Source organism: Halichoeres trimaculatus, unplaced genomic scaffold (genome assembly GCF_033239565.1).
Source record: "Halichoeres trimaculatus isolate MK-OKI-2021-1 unplaced genomic scaffold, fHalTri1.1 fHalTri1_scaffold_14, whole genome shotgun sequence".
In the NCBI taxonomy this organism is placed as follows: domain Eukaryota; kingdom Metazoa; phylum Chordata; class Actinopteri; order Labriformes; family Labridae; genus Halichoeres; species Halichoeres trimaculatus.
Genome location: NW_027437192.1, coordinates 33,470,954 through 33,487,881, shown reverse-complemented (window position 1 = coordinate 33,487,881; position 16,928 = coordinate 33,470,954). Strand labels below are relative to the sequence as shown.

Genomic DNA, 16,928 nt, shown 5'->3' with positions numbered 1-16,928 from the left:
CCACAATGTTGTCGTTGGATAATTATGTTCAATATGATTAAAGCCGATGATGACATGCTAAAGTTTACTTAAAAAAGATTTACAACCTCTTTTTGTGTAAATGACCCCTATGCACACTCAAAACAAGACTACATCAATGTTAAAATCCACAGGTCTTTAATCAGGTATTCAGCTCTGATAAAGTTGTGTGTAACATTATGCTCCTTTCATATGAAAAATATGCAGTCTATTAAGACATAGTAATTAAGATAGTAGTTTGTTATTGCTTATAATAAAATGGTCAAGGGGATAAATTGAACTGATAAAAACTCAGCAAGAGACACTGTCTGCTTAAATATTAATTAACGACTGTAATCAGAAAATCATTTCTTTCTTCATGAGAATGACAATGAAGGAGAGGTAAATTAAATTTCCTCAGAGCTTTCATCATCAGAGCCATCTTTTTGCTTGTCTCTCTGCTCCATGTTTGAGATGAAATTCAACCCGCCAAAGTGGCCAGTGGGAGCGGCGGTATTACCAGCCACTGCCGAAATCCACCAGCATTTTGCAGGTTGGCCGGTGTTAATGTCAAGCCCTGGTTGTTTGTGTAAACAGGTTTTAATATCATGAAGTAGAGTGACTGATCATTTTCTCTCGTTTTTCTCATAAATTTGAAATCTCCTCTTAAATTGGTGTAATTATCTGATTTTGTTGGCTCTTCTACCTGTTGTTGTTGTTGAGCTGGTAGCCTACACTGCAAAACCTCCCATTTAGAGCACAGCTCATCTCGAAAACAAAAACTAAAATGAGAAAAAGAAAAACTAAACCAAGATGGATTACCTGATCCTGAATAGCAAAACAAAAAAACAAAAAAACAAAAAAAAAAAAAAGGGGGGGGGCAAATCCCTGACCTGATAAACAACTATTATCCAGTGTTCCTGAGACACAATAAACCAGGTTATATTAATAAGATTCACAATTCACGATCAGATGGACAAAGGCTAAACATTTCATAAATAGCCTAATCAAACATCTTTACGTTTAGAGGACGTAACGCAAACTTTCCATGGGAACGTAGGGGCAACCTGAAGTTAAACCAAAAGGCACCCTTCCGGGAACATCAGAGCTTTTGTTCCTAGAACATTCTGGGAACCAAAAATTGTTAGTAACAATTACGCATTACGCACCGGTAAATTGATCCGTGTGCTTCTAAACAGGACACAGAATAAACAGAGAGCAGGTTTTCTTCATGGTAAAGTGTTTGTTAAACAGGTCAAAAAACAGACACATTTCTAATGTTTTACTAAAGTTATTACAACACACATGCACACTCAAACAAACAGCTGTTAGAGCTGACTGACAGATGATCGTGAGGCGATGCCGTCATCACTAAAAAATAAACTATTCTCCTCCATTCCTCTCTCCTCCCTTCATTTCCTTCATCTCTCCATCATATTTGGTGGGAGGGACGCAAGCGAACGACACAGGTGGAGGAAGAAAAGATGAAGCTTTGAAACTTTGGGACGCAACCTTGGACAGTCACAAAATCGACTCCTCCTTACCGCGGAAAATAAAACAAAGAAAAAAAAATTAATTGATTAAATCCCAAAAATGATACATCATAATTTAAATCAAGCTTTTTTAATTCAACATATCGATTCAAACTGAGCTACATGTGGCACAAATAAACTGAAAACGGCGCTGGAAGTCATAGTGTCATGAGCTCCAGTCCACTAGGTGGCGGTGGTGCGCTTTAGGCTGGTTGCTTGAAGTGAGAAAGAAAGAGGAAGAAGACAAACGCGAGCCGGAAACGAAGAAGAAGAGAAAGAATGTGGATGAAGAAGAGGTCAGCCATCTTCGTGAGGTCGAACGTTTGCAGTGGTAATTTTTTAATGTTTTAATACTTCTGTTTGTGATTCTGGTGCAGAGTCGAAATGTTTGATGACAATGATCAGTATAAACTGCGTCACCTCCGCGACACCATTAGCAGTTAGCTTAACACCCGCTCCTGGTTAACGGGCTTTATGACTGTCATTAATACATGAAAGTTTAAAGAAATAATCGGCTCTTTAGGGAGAGCGAGTGCTCTGTTTCACTGAGTGTTCCCAGAATGCACTGAGGAACCAAAATGTTACCTCCAGAGGAGAGCAGGTGTGCTACCTGCAGCTCCGAGCAGCAGGTGTGACCGTGTGAAGAAACCCCGTATAATAACAAATGATTTACAGATTCAGAGAGATGAAGGTGTGATTCTGTTTCTAACGGTTTTCATTCAGAGTCACTCCAATAGATGAGCCCTTCTCACTGTTTACATTCAGATGACTCAATTTTTTTTTTCGTTTCAGTGCTACAACTTTATTTATACTGTTAAAAAAAACAAGCATATGAAACAACAGCGCCGCCTAGCGGCGAATCATTTAGAGCAAGTGAAACCCTCAGATGAAACTATCCTCCTTTTTATAAAACTGTACTCTGGCTATGTTAGTGTCATGAAAGGCGCCCACAAAATGCGTTATTATATTATCATCATAAAAATATGATGATGATGTGAAGCAAAGCACTTATATTTGGAAAACTCTGTTCACTATGTTGTGTTTTATTCCACAGTTTTGTTGTGAAATGATCTTATACTCTTTCACCTTGACACTTGATTTCTTTTTCCTTGTTTTGTTGCTGTTTACTGTTTGGTGTTGATGCAGAAATATCATTAACACAACATTTGTACATTTCCACTTTATTGTGTATAATAGTTTTATGTTCAAAGTGACCGAAATAAACTAAACTAAACTTAGATATACTAAACTAACAACACCACCAGGTCAGCTGATCTGCTGCTCCTTGAGGTACTGAGGTCAAATGAAAGCTCAGAGGGGACAGAGCTTTTTCTGTTGCTGCTCCTAAACTGTGGAAGGAGCTCCGCCTCCACCTAAGACCAGCCTCCTCACTGTCCGCTTTTTAAAAAAGGCTTAAAACCCATTTTTATCTTTTATCTTAGACTTTAACCCAGCTCCAGACTCTGCTCATGTTTCAGTTTTTTTAAGCTTTGTTTTTGTCGATTGTTTCATTGTTTTAAATTGTTTTAAGAACAATGAAACAATTATTTCGGTACCTGCACCTTTGTTTAATTGATTGATTTGTTTTATTTACTTATTTATTCCTGCACTACCTTTTCTGTATAGCACTTTGTGTCAGCTGTGGTTGCTTTAAAGTGCTTTATAAATAAAGTTGAGTTGAGTAAGATTTCTTTTTGCCTTAGCAGCCTTCATGAGTACGGACACTTTCAAAAAGCTGGTATTGGCCTGATACCTGATACTGATATCGGTACACGCCCATCCAATGATTTTCTGACCTGTGGGATTTGGTTGCTGCCCGTGTTGTGTAACCTGGTTTTTGAAAAGTGCTCTATGAATGAAGTTATTATAGTTATAATTGTCACTGTTTTTAGTGAAATACAGACTTTTCTAGTTTATTACAAACTGTCAAAATGTATCTTTGATGTTGTTTTACATGGCGCCCTGACTCCTGGGGTTCTGGTGTTGTAGAATAACATTTATCAGACACAGATGATAGCAGTTCCTCCGTAACACTGACCCATCCTGCTCCGAGGCTGTTCTGTTACTGAACTCACTCCAGGCCACGTACGCCACTGTAACAATAACTGTCACTCCTGCCTTTCATTGTTTATCTACGTCCTGGATTCATTTTAATCTATTATACTTGTAGTAACTTATATTTGTATTTTTGTGTAAGTATATCCTCCCCTGGGGATCAGTAAAGCCTCGTCTTCTTTCCCTCAGCTGATAAATGCTGAATTAAAGGTGTTTTCCTCTCCGTTCTCCTCTCTGTCTCTCCTCCAGATGCCCAGGCACTGCTCAGCAGACGGCTGCAAATCTCGGGACAATCGTGACAGTCGCAAAGCTGGAATCACCTTCCACAAGTGAGCAGGTGGCACAGACCGGTCACATCATGGTTCCTCTGGTCGGCAGCACCAGATCAGCTGGAGCTGTAATGTGAACATGCCTGGTTCAACATGAGGATAAAAAAAAAACACAAAAAACTCACATCACACCGCTCTGGCTCTCTCTGTAGCATAAAACATCACAACTTCCTTTGCATGAACTGCAGCCGTCTTTCTATTTTGACTGGGAGTGCTTAAAGTGATACTGCGGGATGGAACAAGTTGGGTCCTATCACAAGGTTTAGGGCAGAAATTACCCCTACAGCAGTGATTTTGTGCAGCAGAAGCCCAGGGCGCTCTCACCAAACACCCCCTCCCTGCTCGTCAGCTGGTTTCCTCTACACTCAGACGGGGCCATATTTTACTTAACCAAAAACACAAATAAACTGACTCCCACCGAAAAAATCTGATATCGGTCTGCATTCCTGCTTTATTTAGAGAATTTTCAGCGCGTTACTTTCACACAAAAACACAGCTAAATAAGGCTCTAGTTCTCATTGTGTCGTAAAACGGTGCTACCTCCGCTGCAGAGCCACAGCTGGCTACGAGGCGCTCACTGCTTAGTGTATCAGTCCGCGCGCGCGGCGTGCCAGATATAAACAAACGCAGGTAGTCTGCCAGGACGAAGAGACACAATGAAAACTAGAGCCTCATTTAGCGGTGTTTTTGTGTGAAAGTAATGCGCTGAAAGTTCTCTAAATAAAGCGTGAATGCAGACCCATATCAGATTTTTTCGGTGGGAGTCCGTTTATTTGTGTTTTTGGTCAAGTAAAATATGGCTCCGTCTGAGTGACCCAACTTGTTCCATCTCAGAGTATCACTTCAAGGCTGCCACTGATGTTAAGCTCCTCCCACTGTCAGCTCAAACCTCCTGCTGTTAGAAATGTATGTAGAGCTGTTTGGAGCACTCTGTCAGTCTGTTAAGAGGATCCAGGCTGTTTAAAAAGTGCCCGTCAAAGGACAGAGTTTAGAAGACAACAGCAGCTGACACACGAACACACCCATCAGACTCATCCTCCATGTGGGCTTTGAAGCTGTCTGGGATGTTCTTTGTCCCTTAACATGAAAGGACATAAAGTGGTCACTGTGACCTTAAAGTAACTCAAAGTTGATCACCTGTTATTTGTTGCTGTGATCCTCAGATTGCCTAAAGGAGCAACTCGAAGGAACCTGTGGATCACAAATTCTCGGCGTGCTGACTCCTGGGACCCTCAAAGTGACTTTGTCTACTTTTGTTCCAAACATTTCACCCCTGAGAGCTTTGAACTCATCGGATACAGGTGAACACACACCCACACACACAGCCCTGTTTATCATTAAAACCATTATCTGGTTTTTGTTCTAGTTAACGTTTGACGCCTAAGATTAACCAGTGTCGTCCAGTGTTCTCATTGGAGCCTGTGTGTTTCCTGTTCCTTCTCAGTGGGATCAGGAGGCTGAGAGAAGATGCATCTCCTACATTGTTTGCTCCACTGGCAGCGACCAAACGAAGGAGAGCAGGCAGACTGCAGAAAGGAGGGCTGGCTGCTTCTCACAGGTAAACTGTGAGCGGAGCCTCACATGCTCTCTGTCCTAAAACCTCAAGTCCTAACTCATTTTCAATTATGAAGTCTTTCACCTCCAAGATGAACTTTTTTGTTCAAAAAGTCAGGTTTCCTTTAGACCTGCTAGATCTGACTCGCTGATGACCTCTGACCATGTGTCAGTGATGTAGTTTTGATCAACAAGGTTGAGATTTACGTTCAGGAGCCAGAACATGGAGCTTTGTTTTTAAAATCATCTAATACCCTAATTCAGGGATCTCCAACTCCTACCCTGGAGGGCCGAGACGCTGCAGGTTTTCTTTCCAACCGAAAACTCCACCAGCTGATTTCACTGATTAGTCCCTGCTCTCTGCTTGAAAGGGAGGTAAATAGTGAAATCAGCTGGTAGAGTTTTTGGTTGGAAAGAAAACCTGCAGTGACTCGGCCCTCCAGGGTAGGAGCTGGAGAACCCTGCCCTAATTGTTTTGTGTCTAATTCCTTGTTTGGTACGAATGGCTCTGCAAAGATTGACACATTTTGACAGCAAACGGCCAAAATAGACTCGCAGCAAAACAGCCGTGCTCAGCCATGCTCAGCTTTGCTCAGCCGTCAGTGGTTGCAGCGCGGGCTGTGTGAATTCAATAATTGACTAGAGTGGTTTCAAAGTATGGCACCCACGCTGCACAGCGCGGCTCACGCTTTATGTGTGTACACCGGATCTTTTCTGTTGCAGTCTGTCTGCATGGCTAGTCCATCATGTCCCAGGTAATACCCAGCCATTCCATATGTGACGTAGGGAAGATTAAGCAGGACAGGAAGTCGTGACTGGAAACTACCTAAAAACACTCAGAGACTTTCAAAATAAAACAAACTGTGTCAAAATGAGTTCATTTTTATCTTGACTACGAGGACAAACAGACATAATGAGTGGAGTCAGACCAGGAGTCGACAGGTTTGAGGTTTAACAGCCCAACATGAATGAAGAGAGACTGATCAATGGAGAGTGAAGAGCAGGAACTCCTCAGTCTGTGAGGTTTGTCTGTCAGTCATACAGCTTGATGGACTGAACACACAGCCAAACACAGTCAACATGCAATAGAACGGACATGGACAGCAGACGTATCTGGTGTAGTAGGAGTCTTACATCCAGTGGATCTCACGGGTAAAACTGGAGGTTGATGGAGGCCTGAGGCTGGGTGTAAAAAGTAGGGACACTTTGGCACCTTCAGAGAGGTGGACGTCAACACAGTTTACTTCATGCATGAGCACAAGCACGCGGACAGCACCTATGATCCATGATGTATGATCACTGGGAGCACTCCTCTGTGTCATTTTGAGCAAAGTGGGATGTTGGAGTGCTATGTCTGAACAAAACAACGTAACATCAGTCTAAAAGTCTCTAAAATTGTAGCGGTGCTCTTTGTGTCTCCTTGTGCTGACTCTAACGAGATCACGCTTCATGTAAACAGACGCCTCACGATGACGTAGGCAGGCCATGCCTGTGTGATACCTGCTAAACTCCGGTTTATAGTGCAGTAGTGTGACCACTGGCCGTACTCTCCAGCTGGGCAATGTCACTGTGGGGGGGCTTGAGTGCAACACAATACAAATGGCTGGTGTGAACTCAGTACTTCCTCTTTTTCTCTGCAGGGAGAGTCCGTGCTCAGGTGAGCAAGACGAAGCCCAAGAGGAGCAGCAGGAGGACAAAAGTCAACCTTCAGAAGAAGACACAGGTCAAAGGTCGGCAGCAGCCCCTGAGGAGAATCCTGAAAACCCCCCTGAAGCAAAGAGTCCCTCAGCAGACTCAGAGCCTCGTCCTGTCTCCCCATCACGCTACATGAGACGCCTCCCCCCTCCACCCGGCTTCTACCTGTCCAAGGAGCACAGCTACGCCCAGCTCTGCCCCCTGCTGTGGAGGAGGCGCTACGACCAGGCCATTGACTGCCTGGAGAAGGCGCTCAGGCAGCTCCACGCAGCTCGGCGGAGGGAGAACCGCCTGAGGAGCACCGTACACAGGCTGCAAGACAAACGGCTCAAACAGGCTCTGCAGGTGTCCAGAGAGCCTTTCAAAGACAGGAGGAGCAAGAGTTCCCGGGGCCAGAGGGGGCAGGGAGGCTGCAACCTGGAGGACAGCGAGAACGATAAATATGAGGCTTCAGGAGAGTTTGAGGACAGGGCCGGGGATCAGATGGAGTCAGAGGGTCTGAACAGCTGGTCCGAGGAGGAGAGGGAGCGCTGTTTCTACTGTGGACGAGGACCAGACCACAGTGGAGTCCTCAAAACAGGGGGCAGGACTCACGGAGGACCCACGGCTCATGAGGACTCTCACAGAAACCGTGCAGACAGTCCTCACAGCACAGCTGGAAAACAGTCAGAGTCCAGGTCACCAAGTCCACCTGGTGAAAGTTCAGAAACTCCTTCAGGAACAAAATCCTCAGTCCTGCTCCTGGCTCAGAGTCTGCAGCATGTGGACCCTGCTGGACTCGCCCTGCCGGACGTTCAGGAGCAGTTCTTGGGCTCCCAGCAGAAGTTTGTGCTCTCCGATGGGGAGAGTGAATCTATTGGTCAGCAGTTGCTCTGGCTCCCGGACTGTGGGGAGGGCCCGGTGGTTCTGGTTCCTGTCCCTGCTGGAGACGGACTGCAGAACCTTCTGAAACAGGAGGGAGCCACTGATGGAGCAAAAACCATTCTGGTGTCAGAGGTAGACCTGAAGGGAGAGTTTGGTCCCTTGACTGAGAGCAGCGGGGACGGGGAGCTCAACATGAGGGAGGACGTGAGGAAGAAACTCAAAGAACACCTGGAGGGTTTTCACCTGCAGCTCAGCTCCGAGTTCCTGACCTGACCACTGAAGACCCTTTCTTTTCTCTCCTTTCCTTTCGTCTTCCTTTCTTCTTCCTTTCTTTACATTTTAACTGGAAAATATATGTGGTCCTAATTTAATTCACTTCATCTGTTTTCCATAAAGTTAAATAAAAGTCAAACCAACGTGCTGCAAGAAATAAAATAAAAACTTTTCTTCAAAGGTTTTCAGAGGACGTTGAAAGATGAGAAATTTGGAGAAGATAAAATGTGAATAAACCAACAAAGAATGTTCAGTTTATCATGTTTATCTTGCCCATGGTAAGTTGATCGGAGCCTAATGACATTTAAATCTTGGTCAAACAAATGTATGAGGTTATATCTGTGCCACCAGAAACTGAATTTGAATTAAATATTGAATTTGTAAAGCATGATGTGTAATGGAATTTAATGTTTTTAAATTGAATTCATTTTTATAACTGAATTAAATTTTTTAAATTGTATTTTACCTGTGAAAATCCAACTCTTTTTATCCTTTAAAGTCAAAAACACAGAAAAATTCAACTTTTTATTCCTCAAATTCAAAAACACATAACTCAATTTCAATTCACAAGAGGCAGATTCAGTTTACAATTTAATTTCAATTCAGAGTGGCACGACCATTACGACATTTTGTGCCTGTCGGGAGACTAATCAAGCACAGTTTTACAGACACCCTTGTGCGTGGACTCTCCTGTGGTGATGCGTTCATTTACCTCTGAACTGGGAAGAAGGAACTGGGAGTGACCTCTTTTCCGAATCAGTGTTAAGTCGGGAAAATAACGTGCCGACATACCAGGGCCATAGGTAAAATATAATTTCATATTCAATTTAAAAAATAAATTTGATTTTAATAACATTAAATTCCATTACACATCATGCTTTTCAAATTCAATATTTACATTCAAATTCAGTTTCTGGTGGCAAAAACATAACCTCATACATATGTGAAGTCCAATCAGCTCTCAACCTAGAATCCATTGATTTCTGTTTTTTTTTTGTTTGTTTGTTTGTTTTTTTGATTTTGTTTTTTTTGTTTTTTTAATTCAGGCCATTCAGATCTTATTTTCCCAGACTTGAATTATTCTGGGTTGGCTGTTTTTAAATTCTTTAAGACAATAATGGGCAATACATTTTTCTGCCTCATGAAAATGGTTAGAAAAGTTTTAAACCGCAGACGTTCAGGAGCTGCTTGTTGATGCTTCTCTGCACAGAGTTTCTCCCTGTCTACTATATGGAAGCTCTAGATGGTCAAAACATTCAAAATCACTCATGTAAAACCAAACAGGACATTAATTCACCTGCATAACATGCCTGGACGCAGCACAAACTTAATTCAGTCCAGTTTTTTTGCAGTTGGATAGAAATTTTGGAAAACTTTATTTACTGTAGAAAACTTAAGCTATTTATTTTTATAGTTTTCATTTAACTTAATAAGATATGCTGCTGAGCCTGAGAGCTGAATGCAGATAAGTGTTGGAGTTTGTATTGTCCAAAATGTTTCGGACAATATTTTCACTTTGACTGCAAGTGAATATCGGCTTTAAACATCAGTTATCGGCCTCCTTGACTCCTTGATAGTCAGTATTGGTATCAGCCAGAAAAAAATTCATATGGCTCTATCTCTAATATTATCAATGCTGCATTAGTGTCTCACATAAAAACAGGTCAAATGGTCTCTCACTGTACCAGGGCATGCTTCTGTTTGGATGCTGCTTTAGAAAAATGCGACACACTTGCAAGCAAAGGATTGTGGGAAGGGTCCAGTGATATGGGGGCCAAAATCAGGGTGTCTAGGTCTCTACTCCAAAGATCTTGGCCTTTTACTGGTGTTTCCAGCTGCCAAACAGCTGAAGTAGACCTTTATTCCCTGTTTTCTGAAATGTCTCGGGTTTTAGAGGCTAAAGCAGCACATCACTGTGGAGCAGCGCAGGAAACAGTCGCCTCTGAAGTAGTTTTTAAGGAGTAGATGCTTTTTTGGTCATAGTTTGCTTTATTGAGCTCTTTGAAAACTGAATCACAAGCATCTTCCCCAGAGGAGGCAGAAAGTCCTCCATCTACACGCTCTGTGTGACAGAGTTTGGCGTCTCTGAAGAGACCAAGCAAACTGCTTGGTTCTTGGTCAGTCAACTCAATGTAGACATTTGGTTTCAGTCAAGGCATGTGGAGCTATTTTTGTAGCAAGGTTATTTATGTGCGTGGGTGTATTTACACACACAAATATCTGAACTGATCCACAAATGTGTAAAATATTTACAAATGTGTGGGCAAGTCCACAAATGTGGAGACTGAGTTACAAATACATACATAGTCTTGAAAGGCTAAAAACGAAGTTGTTGTTTTTTTTTGTTTTTTGTTTTTTTTTGTTTTTTGTACAAGACCTGAAATACAAATAAATCATCGGTGGATGTTTGTGTACTGGGCTGACTGTTGGCAAGAAATTCAAAATACGATCCACATCACGATCCCCGGGTCCCATTTCAATAGTATCACGATGTATCTCAAAACCATATTATTGTGATATATTGGGATATTGTACACAGTTAACCAAGAAAAATAGAGATGTCTATTTAAATTACACAATATTACTCAAAACTAAAAGGAAAAATTAGGTCAAAGCTATTTGATTGAAAATAACTATTCTATTTTATTGTTTTTGAAATACCCAAAGTCAGATGCAGTGTAAAAAAGTGAAAACTAAAGTGCTTCAACTTTGTCACTTAAACTACTGAGACATTAAACAAATGATTGGCTGGAAGATGTGGTCAGTTGGTGAAACTGATAAATGTCACTTGGTGTAACCAATGATACTCATAAAAAAATGAATTAGAGTAAATTAATTACATTAAATGACTATTATTAATCAGTCTACTACACTGTAAAAATTAAAATTCCAATTATTTTAAACTAACTGACCCAAGAATAATATCAAAAATATTGATGTTTACAGCATCAAAACCCACATCATCGAGTTCAAGAATAAAATATTTTTTAATAAGTATTTTGAATATAAATTGAGATTATATTTATTATAAGGTTTATGGGTAACATACGGCAGAGTAGCTCTTCGGCACCATCTACTGCTGTGGATGTTGTTTTTTACGTCCAACTCGGCTACGATATAAATTTTTATTTTTACAACAATGTTGATATTAAGAGTTGAAATATCCATATTGGACCAGGGGTATAAGCGATGTATTGCCGTATCAATATTTTTTCCCTCCTGTACTGTGGACATTTAATTTTGTTAAAGTTCTGCTGTTTGAGGGTTACTTTGCCCTGAGCTCAGGCTCACAGGCATGGGCTTCCAGGTATGGAGCTGTTATTGTAGCACTGTTCCTCTGTCCCTATGCATTGCCCACCCTCTTCCACTACTTTGGCTTATTGTGGCCCCTTCCAGCCCTGCCAGTGTGGTGCAGCAAAGAGGATGGAACGTTCATCTCCTGGTGTAGATAAAAGTTGGAGTTTTTAATTTCAGCTTAATGTGTTTTTTTTTTTTTTGTTTTTTTTTTTGGGGTGGGGGGTTAAAATAATCGTAAAAACATGACAATGGTGTTTTAAAAACTATTGAAATAATGATTAATTAGGTAATACAATTCACTTTGTGTTTGTATCCGAGAAATCTGCATCAACTGTGTTACCCATTCAAAAAATATATATAAATCAGCAATGGTTTGCTCCAAAGTCACATGACCCAAATCAGCTGAGGTCCCATCCTTTTTGGTGTGAACCTTGAAGAAAGTGTGTCATGTTTCAGCTCCTCATCAATATTTCATCAGTGTGATTGTCTGTACATGGGGCCGATAACTGTTCATCAACTGTGTTACCAACAGTTTCTGCTCTTCTTACTATAGATGTTATACAGACCAAACTGTGAAGAAAACGAGCAGAAATATGAGCTGATGGATGTCAGGTGGTGGCAAGTTCAAGGTCTGCAGTTAGCACAGGGACAAAAAAAATGGAGGAAATGTCAGAGAAATGTTAAATAAATATAAATTCAGTATATATATTTATGAGGAAAAAGAGTCACAACTTTTGTCCATAACACATTTGACAAAGTGATGCACCAGTTTTTATGACTTGAATATTTAAGAATTCCTTACAGCTTAAGCTTTGTAATTAATGAGTTTAGTAAATTCAAGGTATATATTTTGCAAACAGACGATGAAGCAAAAAAAACATATTTGTAACTTTTTTGTAAACCTGAAATGTTCCTCTGATTATAGAAACACTCATTTGCAGACCACACCACGACAGGACTGTAGCAAAAATCAGGTGTACACAGACAGCCAATAGGCCTCAGCAATTTTCTTTATTTTCAGGTCTTTGAGATTAAAACAGACATTTCAGGCATTTAAGACTAGAAATTATCTGAAAATCAGTCTATATGTACATATTTTTCACATTTCCATATCTGTTTACACATTTGTAAGTCAGTCCACATATTAACACAGACACAAATCATTTTTGTTACAATAAGAGCTCCATAAAGGCATCATGGGAAATGTACAAACAGGCCTTTGTGGTCTTACTCACTGTCACACTGATACTGATGAGTCCTGTGTCGGAGGTCTGAGAGCCCCATGTGTGTCTCCTGACACGGGCTGGATCAGCTGTGGGCTGACTGTGGTTATTGAAGAAGATGTTGATGTGTGCTCATGTAAACGAAGGCCTGAGGGAGTTCAGGTAAGTACACCTGAAGTTACTGCAGTTTGCATATTTGGTTTCTGTGAAAAGCATCATGGGAGATGTAGGATCCCGGGTGGGTAGACACAGTCAGTTAGTTTTATCACCTTATCCTCAGGATTTATTGAACCTGTCGGTTGTGGAGTTGCTCCACCACCCGTCTCTTACCTCACAGATGATGATCAGCCGGGCTCTCCCTCCAGCTAAAAGCAAATACTTTACATTTCACAAACCTGACACACCCAGGAGAGGGCTCCGTGCAGATAACCTGTCATTAGAAAAACAAGAGGTAGACATTGAATAACTGGTGCATGGTGATGACACAATAACCCAGAGCAACCAGCAGAGGTCCACCAGCAGCTCCCTCATACTGACACGTACAGTCACTCTTTCCTGAATAGAGCCTGGAAGCTGCTTCTTCTGCCCTCACACTGACACATCTGTGCCAAAGTGGTACTGTGCAGGGCATCATGGGAAATGTAGGATCCGGTGATTTTTGAAGTCTGAATATCTGGGTCTCTGCTTCTCAGATTTGAACCAATCTGTTTTTCATCCATGTCTCATGAGCCCTGCCCAGAGCAGCTTCACAGAGATGACAGAGTGATTCACTTTAATGTTAGTGTTAGCGTTTAGCTTTCTGAAGGGCGCTGGGGCTAACTGCTAAGGTTTTAAACCAACGTTTCCTTCACTGTGCCGTCACGCGGTTGACTTGTGGGATTCTGTGCGTAACATGATGGGAATGTTTGCTGTGTGTGTGTGTGTGTGTGTGTGTGTGTGTGTGTGTGTGTGTGTGTGTGTGTGTGTGTGTGTGTGTGTGTGTGTGTGTGTGTGTGTGTGTGTGTGTGTGTGTGTAATACAAAGCATCTGGAATTTTCAGCTCTGTATCACAGAGGATGAATCAGTAAAAGTTGGTGTCCTGATACTGCAGCAGTCCTCTGGGCGTCTGATTGGGTGTGGCATCGAACCTGTTCCAGTCTCACATTCAGGACCTGGAGGGGGGGGGCATGTAAACCACTGAAATCATATATTGTGACACACCCTGCTCTGCTCTGCTCTCTGAAGGATCTCTCCCAGCCTGTTAACACTCCTCCCAGCACAGGCCGAGGAGCTGCCTTTAATTCCTGAGCAGTTTTTTCTGAGCTGAATTCTCGGGTTGAGCGTTCCCCTCACTTCTACACCCACCCACCGACAGTCTGAAGTCATAAAACCAGATAGAAAGAATGTGGCCGTGCCTGTTTCCTTCTCCGTGCGCGCTCTCTTTATTTAAAAACTCTTTCCATCAACACAACTGCAGGGCTTTTCCCACAGTCTAAATGTCCCACTTAGAAAAGTCTGGACTGATCTGTAAACCTGCAAACGGCCATGGTGTGGAGTTAAAGTGGCATTCTGTGGTTTGAGCTCTCATTTAGAGTCCAAAGAGATGAGGAAGGTCTGTGACAGCTCCAAGGATTTCCTCTGATTAAAGAGGCCAAACACTTCATCTGGGTCCACTTTGAGTTCCTGTTTTTGTCCCTGACAGACTAATGTTGTTACTCCAAGTGTCTGACAACATTAGAGAAAGGATCCCCGGCTGTTCCATCACTCTGCGTACACACACAGCACAGCACACTGGCAGAAAGAGGTGTTTTGTCCCCAGGGAGGAGGTGGATAGTGGCCTTCCTCGGCTCCTACAGTCCATCATCTTCTGTTGTTGTGGAGTTTGTTGCTCTTGTTTGGTGGTTTAGCTCCAAACAACATACTTAGATATACACACTCATTTTTCAGATGTCTAACTTCACAAAACACTTCATGGACTTCTCTTCCTGCTCTCATCAAAACAACAGACAGGTTCATACAGACTATACACACAGGGGTGAACTTATCACGAAGCAGGATTAATGTCTTAGCGAGGTAACTTCAGGGTTAACTCTGGTTTATCTATAGCACAAAGCTGGTTAATATCAAGGATGGATCACCATGGTGACTTACTATGAACAGCTGACCTGTTCCGGAGCAGAGTGAGTTGGAGGTTGAAACTGATCCCATAAAATGTCCCTCCCACTGGCCAATCGGCTTCTCCAAAACAATGAACTGTCTTTTGCTTCCAAACCCAGAAGACAGAGGTGCACAATGTGTATAATAAGCATTGAGATGCAAGAGGTTGTTCTTGTACCCCATTCTCGTACCTGTTCTGGTACATCTACCTGATGACGTGCTGTATGAGAGGCACCGGTTCTCGCAGCCGGGGCTTATCTACCTCTGCAGAGTAGACTACACCGTCCACAGGAGCGCTGTTATGACTGTCCCAACAGTATCAAACTAGGAAGGGATAATCAAAGAAAACAAACTTAATTTCTAAAGCTCCTTTCTTACAATTGCAAAGTGCTTATCAAAATAAAAAAGGATGTAATGCTGAAACAGCACAGTATTCTATCATGTTATTCCTACACTTCATACATCATGTCTGAGGGATTTCTTTCTTTAAAGGGGGGGCAGTGTATTTCAGTCCAGCTGATTTTTTAATTGTTAATTTGGGTCAGACGTCACCAGTATTCTGACATGATTCCATTATGGGGACAACTTTAAGCTCAGTTGTAGCTGGATGTTGTGACATGAAACAGACCAATTTACCGAAAGCAACAATATTTGTATACTTAATTCTTATAAAAATTATTATTATTTCAATAAATATTTATAATAATAATAATATTATTATTATTTTCCCCACACCCTTTTAACTCCAGAGGGATTACTTCTGGGGAATGAGATGATAATTGTAATACACATGATTCATCTGCACAGTAAATTGTTTATTTAGATTCATGAGTGTGACCAGTGTCGGATTGAGCTATTGGTCAGTATTTACACAGTCTAGTATGTGCTGCCTCACATTTTGCCTGCGACTGGCAGCCGCCACAGTGTTTCCATTTCTGTAACTTGGGCTCTTTCCTCTTCATATTTAATCATGATCAGACGTTGTTCCTCAGAGGGGAAATAGGGCGCTCTGTCACTCTGCTTCTCTTTGTTTGTTGTGATCACAATCGTGATTGGTCAGCTGTCTCTGAGTCCTCCCTTTATACGTGCACGTTCACAACTCTTGATGAGACAAACCTGGCTTGAGTTACCATGTTGATAACTTGCATGGTGCTATTGATTATCCTGATTGCTGCTGTTGGGATTAGTCAACCATGGACAGATGTGAGTTACCCATAGTAAGTTAATCACACTTTGTGTTATAGGCCCCAGGTCAAATGAATCTTATATCTGTTACTTTTCATCCTGAATTTTCAATACAAACAAACAAAAATAAATGTGCTTTATTGGAGTGGGGGCTCATACCCCCCATGGTGTACCTCTTTGCAGGTACATGATGTAACTTTCTTATGAACAGGTGGATTAAAGCTGAACAGAGGGTTCAGTTGGTGAACTAGAGGAAGTTACAGAGAAAGACAGGACTCTACTTTTCTACAGGTGAAAGTCAAACACCTTCAAGCAGCTCAATTTGATGAGGATCACCCATCAGCGTCCCGTCACCTTCTCCACAGTTATTATTTACAAACAGGATGAGCGCCAATGTTTGTGTCACAGAATACCAGCAGACATGTCAGCGGTTACACCTGGAAAGTGCGTCTCTTGATGTTGCATCATCGAATACTGTGATTCGTAGAGCCAGCAGCGTGTCTGGATACTGTAGGGTACAGATCCCTTTGAAGACCTGAGACCAAGACAAGACTGAGACCAAAGATTGTAGAGGCCGTGACAAGACCAAGACTTCCTAAAAAGAGGTTTTGAGACCAAGACCAGTCCTGAGAACTTTCTTCTTCTTTTGGAGTGAATGTTGGTTGGCAAAGTAGCTCATTTGTGCATTATCTGGGCTGAAGTGTGAAGCACAAGTTTGTCAGCAACAAATAAACATTTAATGATAATAAAAATCTGCAAATCTACCGCTCTCACGTGCTCAAGTAGAA

At 41.8% G+C, this 16,928-nt stretch overlaps 1 protein-coding gene across 1 annotated transcript; it reads left to right on the top strand.

Annotated features, from left to right (window-relative positions):
• Positions 1-1,737: 1,737 nt before the first annotated feature.
• Positions 1,738-10,578, top strand: thap7 (THAP domain containing 7). Its single transcript, XM_074686542.1, has 5 exons — positions 1,738-1,860; positions 3,834-3,913; positions 5,077-5,214; positions 5,358-5,471; positions 7,108-10,578. The coding sequence occupies exons 2-5, from the start codon at positions 3,834-3,836 to the stop codon at positions 8,297-8,299; spliced, it is 1,524 nt and encodes a 507-aa protein (XP_074542643.1). The 5' UTR covers positions 1,738-1,860; the 3' UTR covers positions 8,300-10,578.
• Positions 10,579-16,928: the final 6,350 nt, after the last annotated feature.